At 54.1% G+C, this 16455-nt stretch overlaps 3 protein-coding genes across 3 annotated transcripts; 1 reads left to right on the forward strand and 2 right to left on the reverse strand.

Annotated features, from left to right (window-relative positions):
- Positions 1-774: 774 nt before the first annotated feature.
- Positions 775-1185, reverse strand: BESB_078210 (uncharacterized protein; the record flags this gene model as incomplete). The annotated part of the gene is made up of 2 exons (XM_029366183.1): positions 775-1017; positions 1114-1185. 2 exons carry the CDS (start codon positions 1183-1185, stop codon positions 775-777), a joined length of 315 nt encoding a protein of 104 aa, XP_029217614.1.
- Positions 1186-3932: 2747 nt separating this feature from the next.
- Positions 3933-4421, forward strand: BESB_078220 (IMC sub-compartment protein ISP3; the record flags this gene model as incomplete). The annotated part of the gene is made up of 1 exon (XM_029366184.1): positions 3933-4421. One exon carries the CDS (start codon positions 3933-3935, stop codon positions 4419-4421), a length of 489 nt encoding a protein of 162 aa, XP_029217615.1.
- Positions 4422-6772: 2351 nt separating this feature from the next.
- Positions 6773-15506, reverse strand: BESB_078230 (putative myosin heavy chain; the record flags this gene model as incomplete). Its single annotated transcript, XM_029366185.1, has 15 exons — positions 6773-6907; positions 7274-7656; positions 8218-8273; positions 8937-9168; positions 9541-9610; positions 9931-10020; positions 10606-10833; positions 11147-11418; positions 11794-12001; positions 12246-12293; positions 12530-12625; positions 13106-13426; positions 13901-13998; positions 14427-14544; positions 15375-15506. The coding sequence occupies 15 exons, from the start codon at positions 15504-15506 to the stop codon at positions 6773-6775; spliced, it is 2487 nt and encodes an 828-aa protein (XP_029217616.1).
- Between the last annotated feature and the right edge of the window lie 949 nt (positions 15507-16455).

Raw genomic sequence — 16455 nt, forward strand, 5'->3', positions numbered from 1 at the left:
GCAAGCCCCGGTTGAAGATGAAGGAAGGTTGACCACGCAATCAGGGATTTGAGCCGGAACGCTGCTGTGATACCACGGGGACGGTTCAAGAGTTCTACGGCGCTGAATGAAGTCACCCAATGATATGTTTCGTTAGCCGGTAATTTCGTCGTCTGTTTGTGTCTAATGTCCAATGAAACCTTCGCATCGCATTCTTCACAGGAAGGGTTGGATTGCCCTTGGCATCCGCTTGCTAACTCAATTGAAAACCAATTCAACTGTCAGTCGACAGAAGAATATCTCAAATGTCAACGTGGTGGAGGCACCCTCTCTGAAGTTATTTGTCTCTGCAGAATGCGGTCTGTAAATCCATGGTGGGCGAGATATGGGCACTTTCACTATTTCGTGCACCGTGTATCACTCCACTCTGAACACGCAGTGTTCATATCACACCATTTGGCCTATCGCTAGCACGGTTTCGACTCTCGCGAAAGATGCCTTTCGTTTCGACTTGCTCCATCATAATGACGTGTACCGGGGGATTCGAAACTAGCCGATGACACGCGTGAGGGGTCCTGTCACATTTTTCCGCAGGATAGCTAACTTAAGCTAGTGGCAAATTTTCACCGAGGATATACAGTCAGGCCAACTCGTTTTATACTGACAGTTTGACACCAGCAATACTCGCTGCAACGAATCGAGATCAAATATTCTCCTTCACGGATTGACAAATATTCTACTCATCGCAGTCGTAAGCTGCGTTGAAGCCATCGACAGTTTCCCGAGCTAACGCAGTTACCAGTAGTATCCGTAACCATACCCCGGATAACCATATCCGCCGTAATACCCTCCGTAGGAAGGATAGCCATAGCCGTAGCCTCCGTAAGCAGGGTAGCCGTAACCGTAGCCTCCGTAGCCCCATCTGCGAAATCCCATCTTGCGCTTGGGGCGAAGACTCTCCGGTCCCGTAGGCTCTTCTTTCATAAGTGGCTCTTTCTCGTTATCATCTTCAGCCTTATGTTCTAAATCTCGAGAGTTCTGAGAACACCACACCATGCGCATACCTAGAAAATTTCAGGGAGTTGTCCACTCCAGCAGACGAGCCGTAGAGTCTAAAATGACGCGAGCGCTTACCGGTTCTGCATTGCTGCTCGACACGCAGGCAGCGATAACTGCAAACAACAGAAAGAAGTTGAAGAGCTTCATGGTGGCCAGGGGGGGATGATGCGGGTGGATGTGAGCCTTGCGCAGCCAGGGACAGTCTAAATCCAGATTCGAAGTGCAGTCAACAGAATCAATTTGTGATGTAGCATCGTGGACGTCACGCTGCCTCTTCTGTCATTGTTTCGTGTATTGGCGAGACGAGACGCGAGACCGAGGACGAGCTATTTCTAGCGAGGGAGCGAACGCGCGCTTCAAGCGCTCAAAACCGCGCTAAGCTGCCCGGGCGGCGAACGCGAGAGCGAGGCCGCTCCAGCTCACAGCTGATAGGGTCCGAAGCCGGAAGCACGCGCCTGTTCAAAGTCAAAGACACCCTGCGAAACCTGACCACCGCAAGCTAGCTTCACCCGCCCCTTCTCTGGACTTGGACCGTTATACATTTGCGCGCGCTGGACACCCACACAGGCGAAGATCTTGACGACGGCGTTCCGGGGCAAATCATGTTTACGAAGACGCCTGGCAGGCAGGAGCAAGTATATGGAACGGTTCACTGAGTGTAAGGAGCGAATCTCTAGCCTTAGAATCAGTCGCGTCAAGAGCAAGAGCGTCTAGCTCTCTCATCGCACAAGACCCCGTGGAGTGGACTTAACTATTAAGCGGTGACCTTGTGATTTGAGCGTTCGTCTCTTGTCTCCAGCATTATTGGGCAAGCGTTATTGTAGCGCAGGCGTCTGTATCCTCGTGGTGACGGCATCGTGCGAGGTATTGCGTTTGGCGCTACAGCATCTAGCGGATTTTGGCGTTCAGTCGCTGGCATCAAATACCCCCTGACTGCGAAGATGGGACGCTTACGCAGCGCGGTGACAGATGCGAACACCAGATCTCGCCTCAGGCGAGACCGAACAAACAAACTACGGGCCCTACTTTTGGGGCGGCGTACGCGCTCCGCCCATTCGCCTGGAATCGAAGCCACGATTCGCTGGTGTCGAATATCGTGTTACCCCCCGAAGGCTCAATTTTATATGGATGAAGCGTTTCTCCAAGCGAAAGGGGCTGCTAGAACATTCGACCGCTTTCCTGCTGAAAGCGCAGCGACGTGATATCGTTCTCTGGACTCGCCCGTCTAAATTGACCCACAGTTCTTTGTGCATGCTGCCTCAAGTAGCCATCGTACTCTCAGCAATGCATCTGGCAGATTCCCGTTCATAAATATGCGGCACACACGGCCTACATGGGCCTGTAGGAGTCGCCATGGACAAGAGACCTCTGTATGATCGAGCGCTGCTGTACAGGCTATCGGCTCGCGTGCACTTCATTTCTTTGGCACAGTTCGCTCATCCAGCTGTCCGCTACGTAGGGGAAATGTAAAGTCAGGGCCGTTCCTGCCCGACAGGAAGTGTTTTCGGACGTTGAAGAGCGCTTCGCCTAACCTTCCCGTATGGTGTCTTCGGAGATTGGTAAGGCAAGTGGAAAAATAACTTTCAGGAGGCTGCCATTCACTCCTTTGCTAGGCGCTCTGCATATTATCCCTCTTCAAAGACTGTGAAATCGTTCCTGAGAAGAGTGCTCCAGTTTCTCTTGTCGGTACTTAATCTATTGACTTCAGCGTTGCGTCGTTCCCGGCTTTGTGATACGAGCCGGTGCCGGGGTGTCCACGGCTAGGTCATGTGCGGCTTCCGGCACGCTGCAGTCATGTTCGCCGATGGTACCGCGTGTCATTTCTGCTTCTTTCCAATGGAAAACCATGATCCATCGTAGGGTTCGACATACCGTATCCCCCCCCCTCCTAAGCCGTTATATTAAATCTCACGATTTCTGTAGCAGCGAGCCTGTTCCGAAGCCGAGGCGGCGACTCGCCACCCGCCGTTACAGAAAGTCCCTCCGCGTTTGTCGAATTACATCGCGCCCCGAATGCTCAACATTCTACTTTTGTTTTCGGCGACCCACGTGTCCAGCAGCTTGACAAGAGTGACATGCAGGCGAAACTTCCTGAGACGCTCACCGACTAAACAGCGAGACATGCGCTGGACAAAGAAGTGCCGCTACCTCATCGTTGCCCGCGAGAGCCGCAGCGCAGCCCCGCTTTGCCGTCCAATTCAGTTCTCCTGCGCGCGTCTTGGCTCCTCGTCAAGCTACTTCCGCCCGCCTGGTGAAAAGCGTCCCTCTTGATGCAACGATGACGACACTCCGCTCTTTTTTTAGTTTACCGGCATTCTGAGTTTTTTAAACTGTGAAGGGAGCGTTGCTTGACGTCAAGTGGTTACGGTCGCACCTTCTGCCCTGCATATACTCGGGCTGTCGTGTTTATTTCTCTCCCTCAGTTTTAGAGGCGGCGCCGAGTCTGCGGTGCAGTGCGAGCCCAAGCCATCCAGGGCACTTTTTCTTGCTGTCCAACTTCCCGCACGTATCTCACATTTCTCAACTTGGCAGTACTTTGGTTCTCGACGTTCCCGGTAGGTTGTTCTTTCTCTCACGTTGTTCTCTCTGTCTTGCATGTAAACCGGTCTGGGCGAGCCGCGCGATGCTTCGCGGACTTTGACTCTAGCGAACCCTACTTCTCACTTCCGTGTTTCATCAAAAGCCATCGGGATTTTCCCCGTCTGTATTTGTTACCTCCTGATCTCTGCGGAGGAGTTAAACGTTCTGCGTCAGCGGACTGCCGTGAGTGTGGCTCAGTTGCAGCCCCCATCACGGCGCTTTAACGGAGTCAGGTCTGAACAGTGTGTTCACAAGCTTCTCTACATCGGCCCTGCCTAAAAGAAAGAGGTCGTTTTTCAACACACTCGTCAAAAATGGGAAATACCGCGTGCTGCGGCTTTGACAGCGACGGTGCTGCAGACCTTGAGATAGGTCGAGAGGGGGAAATTCGCGGTTGCAAGCCCGTGGATGTCGCTAGAGAGACCTTCGACAGCTGGTTGAAACGCTACGAAAGTGGCGACACGATGGAAGTGCTCTTCCCTGATGGACACCGCATTGAGTGCAACCTGAAGATTGATCGTCCGAAAAATTTCATGAACCTCTCGTTCAACCAGAAAGTGCGTCCGATCCAGCTGGATGACGTCGCTGCTGTCCTCTACGGCACAGACTCACGTTCTTCTGAATGCGCAGACAGTAAAATGCTTCGCAACCCCTGCGTGGTGGGCTTCCGGCTCGCAAGCTCTGGCCGCGCTATTGCGTTTTCATTCAAGGACGTCAGCGACGCGGAGTGCTTTGTAACGTTCCTGGAGAAGGAAATCAAGAAGAACCAGGAGGCAGGCAAGTCATCGGGAAGCAGCAACTGATGACAGCACCAGATCTTCGATTCCACGCGTGACGATTGTCCCTTACGAGGCGCGATAGGAGCCGACCGGTAGAAGGCGCGCCTTCGCGGTGTGTCAGCGTTTGCGGTTCGCACCTGCTTGTCTGGTAGTGTCGTTTTTTCTACTCGCCTGCCGTCGTAGGACACGCGTTCCCTCCTCCTCAGTATGCTCGATTCCCTCGTGCGTGTCGGGAGCGGCGAGCACCTTTTGCGTACTTCGTTCGGATGCAACTGTGTTTTGGAGAAGGCTTGCTTTGTGGGAAATCTACAGTCCTCGCCATCTCGGCTAGACGACGACCCTTCACTGGTTGTGGATCACTGGGACTGCGGGCAGTTCGCAGTGGCAGGTCAGCACGGTAAATGGCAGATGCAACGTGCGAAGTATCGGTGTGGTGATTTTTTTTTCGTTGCCTTATGATGGCCACCGGCCAAGTGACATCCTCCAGGTTACCACCATTTACCAAAAAGAGACTCACCCTCAATTGATGATGACGCGCACGAGGGAGGGAAGCGGGCGGGGGGGGGGGGGGTTGGTTGGTGGAGGCGGGAGCGCTCCGGTGTTCTCTTGTGGATGGGAACCGGAAGGAAGTTTTACGAAGTCTATGTCTACGTGCAAGCAGACTGGCGGCTCCGGGGCGTTGGCGGCGCCATCTCCCTCAGTTTGCTATTCTCGTCGCCCCAGCAGAGTGCGCACATAGTTTATTTGCTCTTTCAAAAAAGCCGAATACGTGGTGAGGGCACCGCTTTGGGTTGTCCTCGCCAGCTGTGTTGCTTCTCGCGTCCGCGTTGAACAAGATTCGATTCCAGGTGAAACAGCCTTTGTCAGAGAAGTTCAAAATTACGTTCCAGGATAGCTCTGTGTCTCGTCCGAAGCAGGGAAGTCGTCGCTGAGATGCGGCGAAGCCCGCATGAGCCGCCTTCTGCGACAGCTTTGACGGAAGTGGCTCTTTCCTCTTAGTGATTGAAGAACGCCTGTCACTCACCAGATAGTACTTGCACCGCCACTCGAGGGCGCAGCAACTACAGGGCGCGTTCGCGTGCTCACGAGTTGTCAACGGGCAAAGGCACACACGACCAGGAAGCTATCACCGCATGGAAAGGTCACCACAGGGCACCGGAGTCGTTGCCGGGTTCCAAAGGCCGTCTGCGGCCCCTTCACCAATCCGAAGCGAGATGTGGATGTCAGGGTTCTACATTTTACCCTCAGGATTGAAGCGCAGCCATCTCTAACAATGCCGTCAGATACTTATTAGCCTGCCAGCACAAACAGCAGGCCTGCAGTGTTGGCGTGGCACGCTGGCCGTTTCTCTAGGCGCAGGGACACAGGAGCTTTCTCAAGCTCTTCTGCGCTGAGGCAAGCAGACCAGTCTCCAACTAAGGACTAGGCGGTGATTTATGTCTTTCTTTGACGCGTGCGTTGCTCTGCAGATAGTGTCTCACTGCGTTCGTCTCGCAGTAGAAACTCCCACGCGACCGTGCTACAGACTAGGGATCAATTTCGCTCGGGGCTTCTATTTCGTGTGTTTCTGCGGCTGTCGTGCGCCGCGTGATGAATACGAGGGGCTTCTGAACATCTGAGCCAGGTCTTCCGCTGCTTTCGAAGGTGGAGAGCGCAGGGACAGCTACACCGCAACTCCTTGTGCGCTGAAGTTAGGGAAACGATACTAGCAATTGAAACACCTGCGACGGCTCTGTTCTTCGAAGGCCCCCCCGACTCGCGGTGTTTCTACACAACAATCGTCACCCTGGCTATATGCACCGCATAGTTTATTCAGTGTACAAAAACGAGGTACCACTACTCCTTCACTCGACGAGACCCCAGTCGACGTGCTAGCCTTACCCAGTACATCACAGATTTCTAACACGTGTGGAGTGATCGGCGCGTCACCTTGCCATCTCCTTGTTGTGACCTGTCTTTCCTGCGTCCCGCGCGGGTAGAAGTATCGCAACGTACGCGTCTGCTTGACATATCCAGCTTCGCGCACGCAGCGTACTAGATACGTGTCGTCCATATCTAAGTATATGCATGTATCTGTATATATCTGTATAGATATGTATGACATGCATAATGTATAAATATATCTGACTGCGTAGCGTCTCCAGGTGAGCACGAGCCAGAATCGTTCGTTTCTTCTCGCTTCCTCTGTGGCGTCTCTTGCCAGTGCGTGAGACGCTCACTCGCTCAGGTTGTTGCCGTCGTCGTCTCGGTTGCAGCAGCCACCTGTCAAGGCGAGTCCAAAGTGTCAAGTTCAGTGCGTGTGTGCAAGCACGCCGGCCGATGTGCACTCGACTTGTGCGGCGCGGCTCTCTCGACGACGTTTCCCTCCAGCGCATCTACGGCATGGGCAGCAGCATCCCGTGGACGTTTTTAGGGATGCGGCTGCCAAACTGCGCTCGAATCGTCTGCAGCTCCTCTAGGCAAAGCATCGCCGTGAAGGCCGGCCACGCGAGGCTCGCACAGCGGCCTCTCTGCAGGGACGCACACACACGAGGAGGCCGAAGCGAAAGTCAGATGAGGTGACAGAAGGCCTTCTGAAAGCAACCATACTTTTAGACTGCCCGAGCATGTGCCCCCGAATCGCGCGAGCGCCTGACGTTGTCGCGTCACCCCCCGCGAAAATGCGCATGCATGTTAGGGTTCGCGTTTCAGGACTTCCCTGCGAACCTTGCCTCCCCAGACCCTCTTCCAGTCGCTTTCAAAACACACACACTTTTCCTCGCTCGGCCGGCGCAGTGCGGAGCGAAAATGAAGTCGTCCGATTTTTTCTCGACTCGAACCCAGAGGCCGCACCCGTTGAGCCACGCTTGTTGCGTACGCGCTTTGTAGGGACTTACAAACTGGTCGTCTCTTTCGTATTTCGTCGCGTAGGCGTTAAGGAAGCTGACGCGGAACCGCTCTTTGGCGAATCGAGACAAGCACTTGTCCCTGGGGGGTTCCTCGACGGCCGCGGGAGCGGCTTCAGCATGCTTGGCTGGCTCGCTATCCGCGCCGTCGCGAGCAGCCTGCGCGCCGCTCTCTCCTTCTCGCTCCGCCCTCTGCGCGCTGTCTGAAGAGTCTCTTCTTCGCTTCTGGCTAGTTCGCTCGCCCTCGCCTCCTCCCTGCGCCGAGCTCTCCAGGGCGTCGCCGCTGTCAGCTCGCCGCCGGGTGAAGACAACGAGGCCGTCATGAGTCGAATACAAACTCTGCAGCGTCACAGACTCGTCGTGCCCTCCTGTAGCTAACGAAGCAAACACGCAGACGCGACGGGGCGAGAGCCTTTCTCGACTCGCAGGTTTGCGGGCGTGAACGCTTACGCACAGGCGCATGTACGGCTGAGGAAACGCAGACACGCTTTTGCTTCGGGGGACAGGAAAACAGATCTTCTCGGCGACTCAACCTGCAAAAACAGCTGTAGGCAGTTGACTCCAAGCTCAATCCAGGCACGCGCATGTCAGGACTGCCTTTGAAGGTCCCTATGACTACTCAAATGTGGCTCTCGATACGCATGCAGAAATACAGTCATATATATATATATATATTTATGCATCGGTTCTGCCACCACAAGCTAGGAGAAACTAGAAGCCCGCAGGACTACCCGCGCACCCTGAGAGTGCGGTGGAGAGGAGGAAGCGGCATGCGAGTGTCTGCTCGTCGCAGGCATGAGCGTACGCACGCTCAGAGGAGTGCCTACGGATTTCGAAGTTCACAAGTACTCTTCAGCACGCCAAGCTATATTCATGCACGTGCCTTTGCCTGAAATCCCGCGGGATCCGTGATGAAAGAAGAATGAAAATCTTACAAGCTTTGTAGGACACGTTCCATCCCAAAGTGTGATAAATTGCATCACGAACGCCCCTACACGGAAGCACACACGCCAACCGAAGAAAAGGATCTCGCGCGGAAGGCACAAAGACGAGAAGGGCGACAGCACCAGATACACAAGTTGCCGCTCAGAAAACGGGCACTGGAGCGTCAACCGCAGACACAAAAGACGCGGACTCGATTCGGTCATCGCTTCACGTCTGGAGTTTACAGCGAACGGGAGACTCTCACTGGCGCGAACGACTCAGGAGAAAACTCGACGCACACCGGGCGGGGACGAAACCCAGCCCCACGCATACACATATATCTCTATATATGCAAGTCTACATATACGTATACATATATATATGCATGTCTACATATACGTATATATATATATATATATATATATATATATATATATATATATATATATATATATGCATGTCTATGAGCGGAGCGGCAGTTCACCTGGAGCGCTTCGCGCCACCACAAGAATATATATATATATATATCTGTCTATCTATCTGTCCATATATCTATATCTGTACACATATATCTATACCGATATATGTAAGCATTTCCGGTTCTCTGTCGTCTTCTCAGCCCCGAGCCGCGATCTTGCGCGCGGTCGCAGCTGCGGACGCCGCCACAGGACGCGGTTGCGGCGAACTCTTCAGCTCGGTTCGCCCTAAACCCACCACCCCGCGTGCTTACGAGATCTGTTTCGTGTAGCTCTCCTGAAGGAGCTTCAGTCGCTCCTTGGCTGCAGCGACCTCCGCCGTCAGCGATTCGACTTGCCGCTGCAGCTGCTGAGCGTCTGGCGCGCCACGGGCGAGCTGAAGCTCCAGGGCCGCCATGCGCTCGCGCGCCCGCTGCAGCGCGAGCTGAAGACTCTTTTCCCTGCCCGCCTGCAGGCGCAGGTCGGTCGCTTCGCGCTGAGCGGACTCTGACACCACACGAAGAGCGGGCGAAGCAAAATGGGAAACGCGAAAAGCTAAAGCAAACGCGGAAAAAAAACTATTTCTCCACTCAGCCGACCGAAGGCGAGGCATCAGACCCCCTCCCCCTCCCCCCCAAGACACGCAGGATGTCTACACGCATTTTCCTCTAGGTAGAGGCTGAAGGAGCGCAGAGAGTCCGCAAACAGAGGAGACGAAAAGGCGATCCGGTGGCACACAGTGAAGTAGATTTAAGGAAGGCGCAGCGCGCCTCGCTCTCTCTATATATCTATTTATGTGAAAACAAATTCCTGGTCTTTTCTTTTGAATGAGGGCTCTCCACAGGCAGCCCACGGAAAGCATCTCTTCTCGCCCCTCACCCGCACGGCGCTGAAGCTCCGCGACGCGGTCTGCGGCCTTGTGCAGCTCGGCCGTCAGTTGAGTGTTCGCCTGCGCGTCAAAAACATGCCGGCGAATAAAAACAGATAAGGCCCTCGAGACAAACGGATAGTGCGCAGGCCGATGGAACAAATCGGCGACCCCGATGAATCACCGCGCGCTCAAACGGCGCACCGACACTCAATACACCTTCCTCATATACGTATTTATACACATATAAATATGTTTCGACATAAATCTCTATCTCTATATGTTCCGTACCTGTTTATATCTATACCTATATCTACGTATGTATCTACATATTCATCTGTATATATGTACATTTGTGAACACAAACCTACTCAAAACTGAGACCTCCGCAAGCGCCTTACTGTCGCAAGGTCGTCTTTCTCTCGCTGGAGCGAGGCGGAGGCCTCGGCGAGTTGGTGCGCAGTTGCCAGGTCGCCCTCGAGTCTCTCCTTCTGCGACACACACGCGTTTCGCAGGCGCAGCAGCACGCTAAACGCTCAGATGCAAAGACATTCAACTCCGGGCGGCAGACCTCCACGCGACTGCCGAAAACCCTGAGAAGTCGCGTGCCGCTGGCAACCTCCTTCGACTGTCACCTCTGATTTTGTATCCAGCATCCGCTTTTATGCAGGGAGCAGGATATGTTCAGAGCACGGCTAGGAACGAGTCCCTCGCGACGCTTTTTCAAGATTGTCTCGGCACGAATCGAGCCCCAGCCGACCTCCAGGTGAGACACTAGTTTTTCTAACGTTCCGACTGTGTAGAACCCTGTGGGCGCATCTGTTTTTTCGCCGCGCACGCGCATCCATGAATGCACGCTAGACGCAGAATACCCATGCGTATGGTGACGGGATCTCTGCACATGCACGCGGAGTCGCGGCGGCGCGTGCGTGCCTGGCCGTTGAATATTCGAAAAGGAGGCTTCAAGAAAGACCGCCAAGCAGGGAGAGAAGACACACATGTCGCCGAAGACGCATTTGCCCCGCATCGCACGCCGACGCCCCGCGGCTGTACATTGAGGCTATCTGAAGACTCACGGCTTTTTCGAGCTGCGCGACGAGCTTGTCGGATATCTCCGCGTGCGCAAGGAGTTCCTGGACCTTCGCCTGCAGCGACGCGACAGCCGCGTCCCGGGAGTCGGCGTCGCTCGCCTCGCCTGCATCGCCCGCGGCGCTCACTTTTTTCTTCTCTGCAGTGAACCGCAGCGACGCCGTCAGCCGCGCCACCTCCTCGCTCGTCAGGCTCAGTGCCCCTGCCAGGCGACTCTGCAGCAGAGAGAACAAACGAAACAGAGTCCTGTCGATGGCGGCGCGCGGCTGCATGCTTCTCAGCTCTTCCTCGCAACGCTACCGCGGCAGCGGCGCGACCCTTCAACCAGACTTCAACGCGCCGCCGCTGCACGCGCGCCGCAATCGCCAGTGCAGCCTTGGCTCCACCGAGAGACACTCATAGAGTCATCTAAAAGCTCAGCGCAGCACAAGAGGCGTCAGGCGAGAAAGCTGACGCCAGCGGATTCGGTTCCTCGAGAGGTTTCCGCTGTGCATACAGGCCTGCACGCGCCCGCGGCGTCTGCCTCACTTTGAGCAACTCCGTTTGGTGCTTCGCCTCGGCGGTTTCCCGTTTGACTTGTGCGTGTTTTTGGTCTGCCTGTTCAAGCTTCGTCTCCAGAAGTGCGCGCGTCTCCTCGCGCTCCTTCAGCGTCTCCTCAGCCGCCTTCAGCTGCTGCTCCAGGTCGGCAATGTGCGCCGTCGCACTCGTTTTCTCAAACTGCGAGGCTTGCAAAGCATTCACCAGGAGCAGCAGATACCGACGAAACGCCTCGCGCGTCGGAGGCTCGTCCAACACAAACGCTGAAAGAGAAAAGGAAAAAAAACGCATACACACACTCCACACAATACGGGGAGAGCTTAACTCGAGGTAGGAATTACATGTGCATCCTCTCACACGGATCCTAATGCTAACGCATGCAGATATATATACACATATATGAATACATTTAGATAAGACTGTGCAAATGTGGGCACGCTTTCGCGTACACAGAAATATGTGAGCATAGGGCATACACGACGCGTGAGGACTTGTATGTGTGATGGGCAGGGGAGTCGTCTATGGGAGCGGCCGCGCGGTTGTCTGCGTCTACAGGCTCTGTGGAAGCAATGAAGTGCAGAAAAAGAAGGAGACTGAGGCATCCCGATGTCGTTTTCCGCTGCCTTCTCCACACGTACATGCCGCGAGTTTCCCCCACGCTTGAAGCTCTCGCTCTTTCTGCTCCTTCTGCAGCTCTGTCTCTTTCAACGCTCGCGTGGTTTCCTCGAGTTCGCGTTCCTGGCGCTTCTGCTGCTCAACTTGCTGCTTCTGCTGCTCCAGTGCCTCCTGCTGGCGCGCCGTCGCCACGAGCTCCTTCTGCAGCGCCGAAATCTTCTCAGCGTATTTCTACAGGGCAAAAAGTCGAGGCACAAACCCTCGATACACATGCATGCTTCGTTGTCTGCAGCCTCTCTCCGCGGCCTCTTCTTCTATGTACAGACGTGAAACACAGTCGGAGGCATAGCCCCCGAACCCCCCTCGCGGAGACGAGCCTAACGAAGCACTGCCTGACTCCAGTTCTCCAAAAAGGGTGGACCCCCTTCAGGATCTCGAAGACAAATGGCAAGGTGCCCTCTTTCCGCTGGCTTACTGCGCATTTGGCCTTCATCTCTGCGTAGAGTGTGCGCTCATCGATGCCCTGGGGGAAGAGACACGGAGGAGGACAAGAAGATTTCGTTAGGCTTTCAGAAATCGCGGCAAACGACAAGAGCCATGAGGCGTGCAAAGCGGCCACGAAACGGTGGGACGAGACGTCCACAGAGGCAAATATTTACATGCAAAGTTGAAAATATATACACAAAACCAACTGGAGAAGACGGGTGGATCATCTTTCGTGCGCCTTGGCTCGGCCGGCGAAGATGAAGAGCTTCTTACGGGCTCCTTAGCCGCCGCGACCTCGCGCAAGTTCCGCTGCAGGCCGCTGATGACGCTCTCCAGGGTCTCGCGCTGGAGCGCGAAGTCTTTTTCGCGCTGAAAAGAAGGCGCAGCGAGAGAGGAAGAGAGCAACGCGAGAATCTGCCACAATGAAAAGTCGAGAGCCGGTTTGCTGAGGCCGGCACGCGCGGTAAAGAGAGTGACAGCGGGAGTTCCGTTCTCCCTTGTCGCTCAGCTAGTTCTCTTCTCCAGTGACGCTTTCCCCTCCGTTCTCTTCTTTCCTCTGCATATCCATGCCCCCGTGAGGCTCTCTCTCTTGCTTCTGTCTCGTAAAAGGCTGCATCTCATTCTGCCTCTCCCTGGACCTTTCCATCTCTGTCGCCCCTCAGGTCTCTCCTCGCCCTCCTCGGCTTTTTTCTGACCTCCCTCGTCAGCGTCCGCCGCTTTTGCCCGCTGCTTCGCCAAGCCCTCAATCGCGGATCCCGAACTCTATCGGCTTGGCGCTGAAGCGCCATCTGGGGTTTTTGCATCTCCTTTTTCGCGTCTGTCTCCCTGTGCGTCGCGCGTGGCGCCTACCCTCTCTGTTTCTTCCGCTCGCGTTTTTTTTTCGAGTGCAATTTCCTCTTCCTTCTCCGCAAGCTGCCCCGTCAGCTTGAGGACTTGCATGCGCGCTTCGTCCCGTTCTTCGCGCTCGTTTTGCCGCGCTTTCTTCAACTCGAAAAGCTCATCCTCGAGCTTCTGTCTCTGCGCCTCCGCCTCCGCGCGCGCGCGAGTGCCCTCCTCGCGTGCCGCCTCCAGCGAAGTCTCTAAAAGTTTCAGCTTCTCCGAACTCGAAACGACCTCCGCCTCGCGGTCCGAGAGCAGCTTGCGCAACTCCAGCACCCGCTGGCTGCAGAGCTGCACCAAAACGCGTCGCAGCGCGGGAAACAAAGCAATTAAAGGCAAGAGAGGAGACACGAGGAGGCCGTGAAAAATACGAAAAAACAGAAATAGAGCGAATCCCGCGAAAACGAAAGTGGCGGCTCGGAAGCGCCAGGCGCAAACGCAGAGAGCGCTCGCCGTCGCGTGCAACAAATTATGGAAATGCCTCTAGGCGCGGATGCGCAAAAGAACGGAGGGGACGCGAAATACGCGCCGAGACAACTATTAAATGTCCTTCACATCCTCAAGGCGACGCCTCCCTCGGGCCTATGAAGCCGAATCCTCTCTAGACAAAGAATCAGCGAATCGAAACGCCTCCGAGAGAGGCACAGAGACGCGGAAGCTTGCGTGAGACTCATGAGCACACATCAATAGAGGCATTTCTGCCGAGACAAATCAATGAGGCAACGCAAGGAAAGCGCATGGAGCTCAAGGCGCGCAGCTTCTTACTCTTTCGACTTCTTTTGTGGAAGTCCTCGCCGTCGCCGCGTCTCTCTCCAGCGTATAGATGCGCTGCTCGAGCTCGGAGACAGCTTGTCTGTGACTCGCTGAGACAGAAACGAAAGCGGAAACAAAAAAGCCAACCAGCTAAATTTAAAAAATAATTTTATATAAAAAACCTATCTTCAGCATCTGCCAGCATTTTTAAAGAAACTGAAAATATTCTAGAACCCCACAAACAGACGCTTAAAGATGCATAGTTATACAAATGCACCTGACCACGACGGTGAAGCATCCGCGGGGCTCCAGCGTAGTCACACCAAGACAGACAAATATGAACTAAAGTAGACTTACGCGGGAGGAATCAAAAGCAAACTAGAAGAAAACCTCCTCCTCAAACACACATACGCATACGCCAGATATAGGCCCGGGCTTGAGAAGCGAGCAGACACGGAGGGCGCCCGCGGTTTTCTCCTCTCTGCCCAGCCCCCTTTTTCCAAGCAGTTTTGACGGCTTTTCATATCAGGAATCCTACCCTTTGCTGCATTAATTTCGCTGTCTTTCTTTCGGAGGCTCATATGCAACTCCTCAATCTGGCAGCGCAAGCGAAGCAGCTCCGCGGCGGAGGGAGTCCCAGGAGGATCTGCGTTCGCCTGCAAGAAGGCGAAACAAAAACAGCTCGCGAAAACATTCTTAGACGCAAAAAGCGCGCTCGCCAGCGCTTCTCCCACGCAAACCCAGATTGGGTTTCTCTAAACGCTGAAAACCCTAAGAAATGCATAAATACGTACACATACATATATACATATGTACATAAATGCATATATATATATATATATATATATATATATATATATATATATATATATAGGTATATATATGTTTATAGGAATAAGCTGTTTTTAGGGTAGGTGGAGATGCACGAGAGACCTTGCCACAGACTGTGGAACCGATACATACTTATCCGCGGGGGAAATAAGTGAAAAATATATACCGATACATATATATATGTATATGTACGTATTTGCCCTCCACGTAAATGCTTCTCGATAAATCCAGCCTGGGATCCCATGTAGCCTGCCACGCATGGGTGAGTAAGGATCGCAAGCAACAGCTTAACTCAGCGACTCGGACGGAAAAAGAAGTAAATCCTGGGTGGCGCAGGTTCATCGACTACTGGAGCTCTAGAGAGGACTTTCTGGCTCAGACGCACACAACGGCAAAAAAACGGAACGAGGCGCATGCGTGAAACAAACAGCAGCTCTCCGCTGACACATCGAGCGACGGCCTAGAAGAAGGAATGTGCCTGCTCCCTTGTGTCTTCAAAGCCGCAGGTTCCATCGGCACCCCGCGCGCATCGGTACCGCGTCTCGACCCGAGGGTAGATGCATAAGCCACCGCACACTTCCGCACACTTAAACACAGGCTTGCACTCATGCACGTGGACTTCCGAGTGCAGGGAAAACATCGCTCTGTGAATTACCTTCTGCGTTTCCTCACAGAGACTCTTGGTCATCTCCGAGAGCAACTCCATCTGTCGTCTCTGCTGCCGCAGGCGAACCGCTGCGAAGCCCGTCCCGCAGACCCAACCTGGCGAGCCCTCCGCCTCCTCCATCTTTTGTCATGCGGAAAAAGGAAAAAAGACGCCGCAGAAGAAGAAACAACGACTAGCAGAGAGCAGTCGCGAGGCGGGAGGAGATGGGGAGAACGGACTCGAGACCCGCAAGCGGGCGACGGACTCGGAAGAGAAGAAAAGAAACTACCGGTAATGCGGACAGAAGCGAATTTGACGTTCAAACAAAGTTGGGCGACGAGAGACAGAGACCGGAAGGAAAACAACAGGCACTCAAGAAAGAGGGAGAGAAGAAATCGAGGGACGGGCGCAGACAGGAAGAGAGCACGATGAGGGAGGAGGGGTTACAGAAAGTCGCGTAGACAAAAATGGGCGTTTTTCATTGCGACAAACACAGCAAGCGGTTTTCCTCGGCGCCCCTGCGGAACTGACTGTCACACAGAACAGCGTATAGAGGAGTGACGAAAGCTTTGAGGACGCTGCGAAGGATGGAGACTGTAGCTGGGTGCCCAACTTAATACATATGGCTGGCAAACAACGAATACAACAAGCTGAAAAAATTGAGCCGACAACCCTGTTAATGATGAAATCTGCAAGAGGGTCTCGACACAAAGCAGTCGTCGGCTCCAACGTAGACTTGAGGAAACGTGGAGGCGGGTCAGTCACAAAACAAGGCCTTCTCTTTCACTTTCAGACATTCTCCGCCCTTTCCTGTCTCTCTGTCTCGTTTCTCCGCTTCCCTATCAAAGCGGAAAAAACATGCGCCATCCGGTGTACTCGCGCAGGCTTTATGAAGGCAGGGGAGAGTGACGAGGATAAGGATCGGAGAAAACGAACTGCATGCCACAGCGGGATATATAAGCCAGTGTCTCGATCTCACGAAGAGAGGAAGACGCCGCGCACAGCGTGTGAAGGAATAAGCGAAGAACAGAGAAGCGCAAGTGTCCTGCTTTAGAAAGAAGATAGTGGAGGAGGAATGGTAAGCGGCCGC

Source organism: Besnoitia besnoiti, chromosome VII (assembly GCF_002563875.1).
Source record: "Besnoitia besnoiti strain Bb-Ger1 chromosome VII, whole genome shotgun sequence".
In the NCBI taxonomy this organism is placed as follows: Eukaryota; Apicomplexa; class Conoidasida; order Eucoccidiorida; family Sarcocystidae; genus Besnoitia; species Besnoitia besnoiti.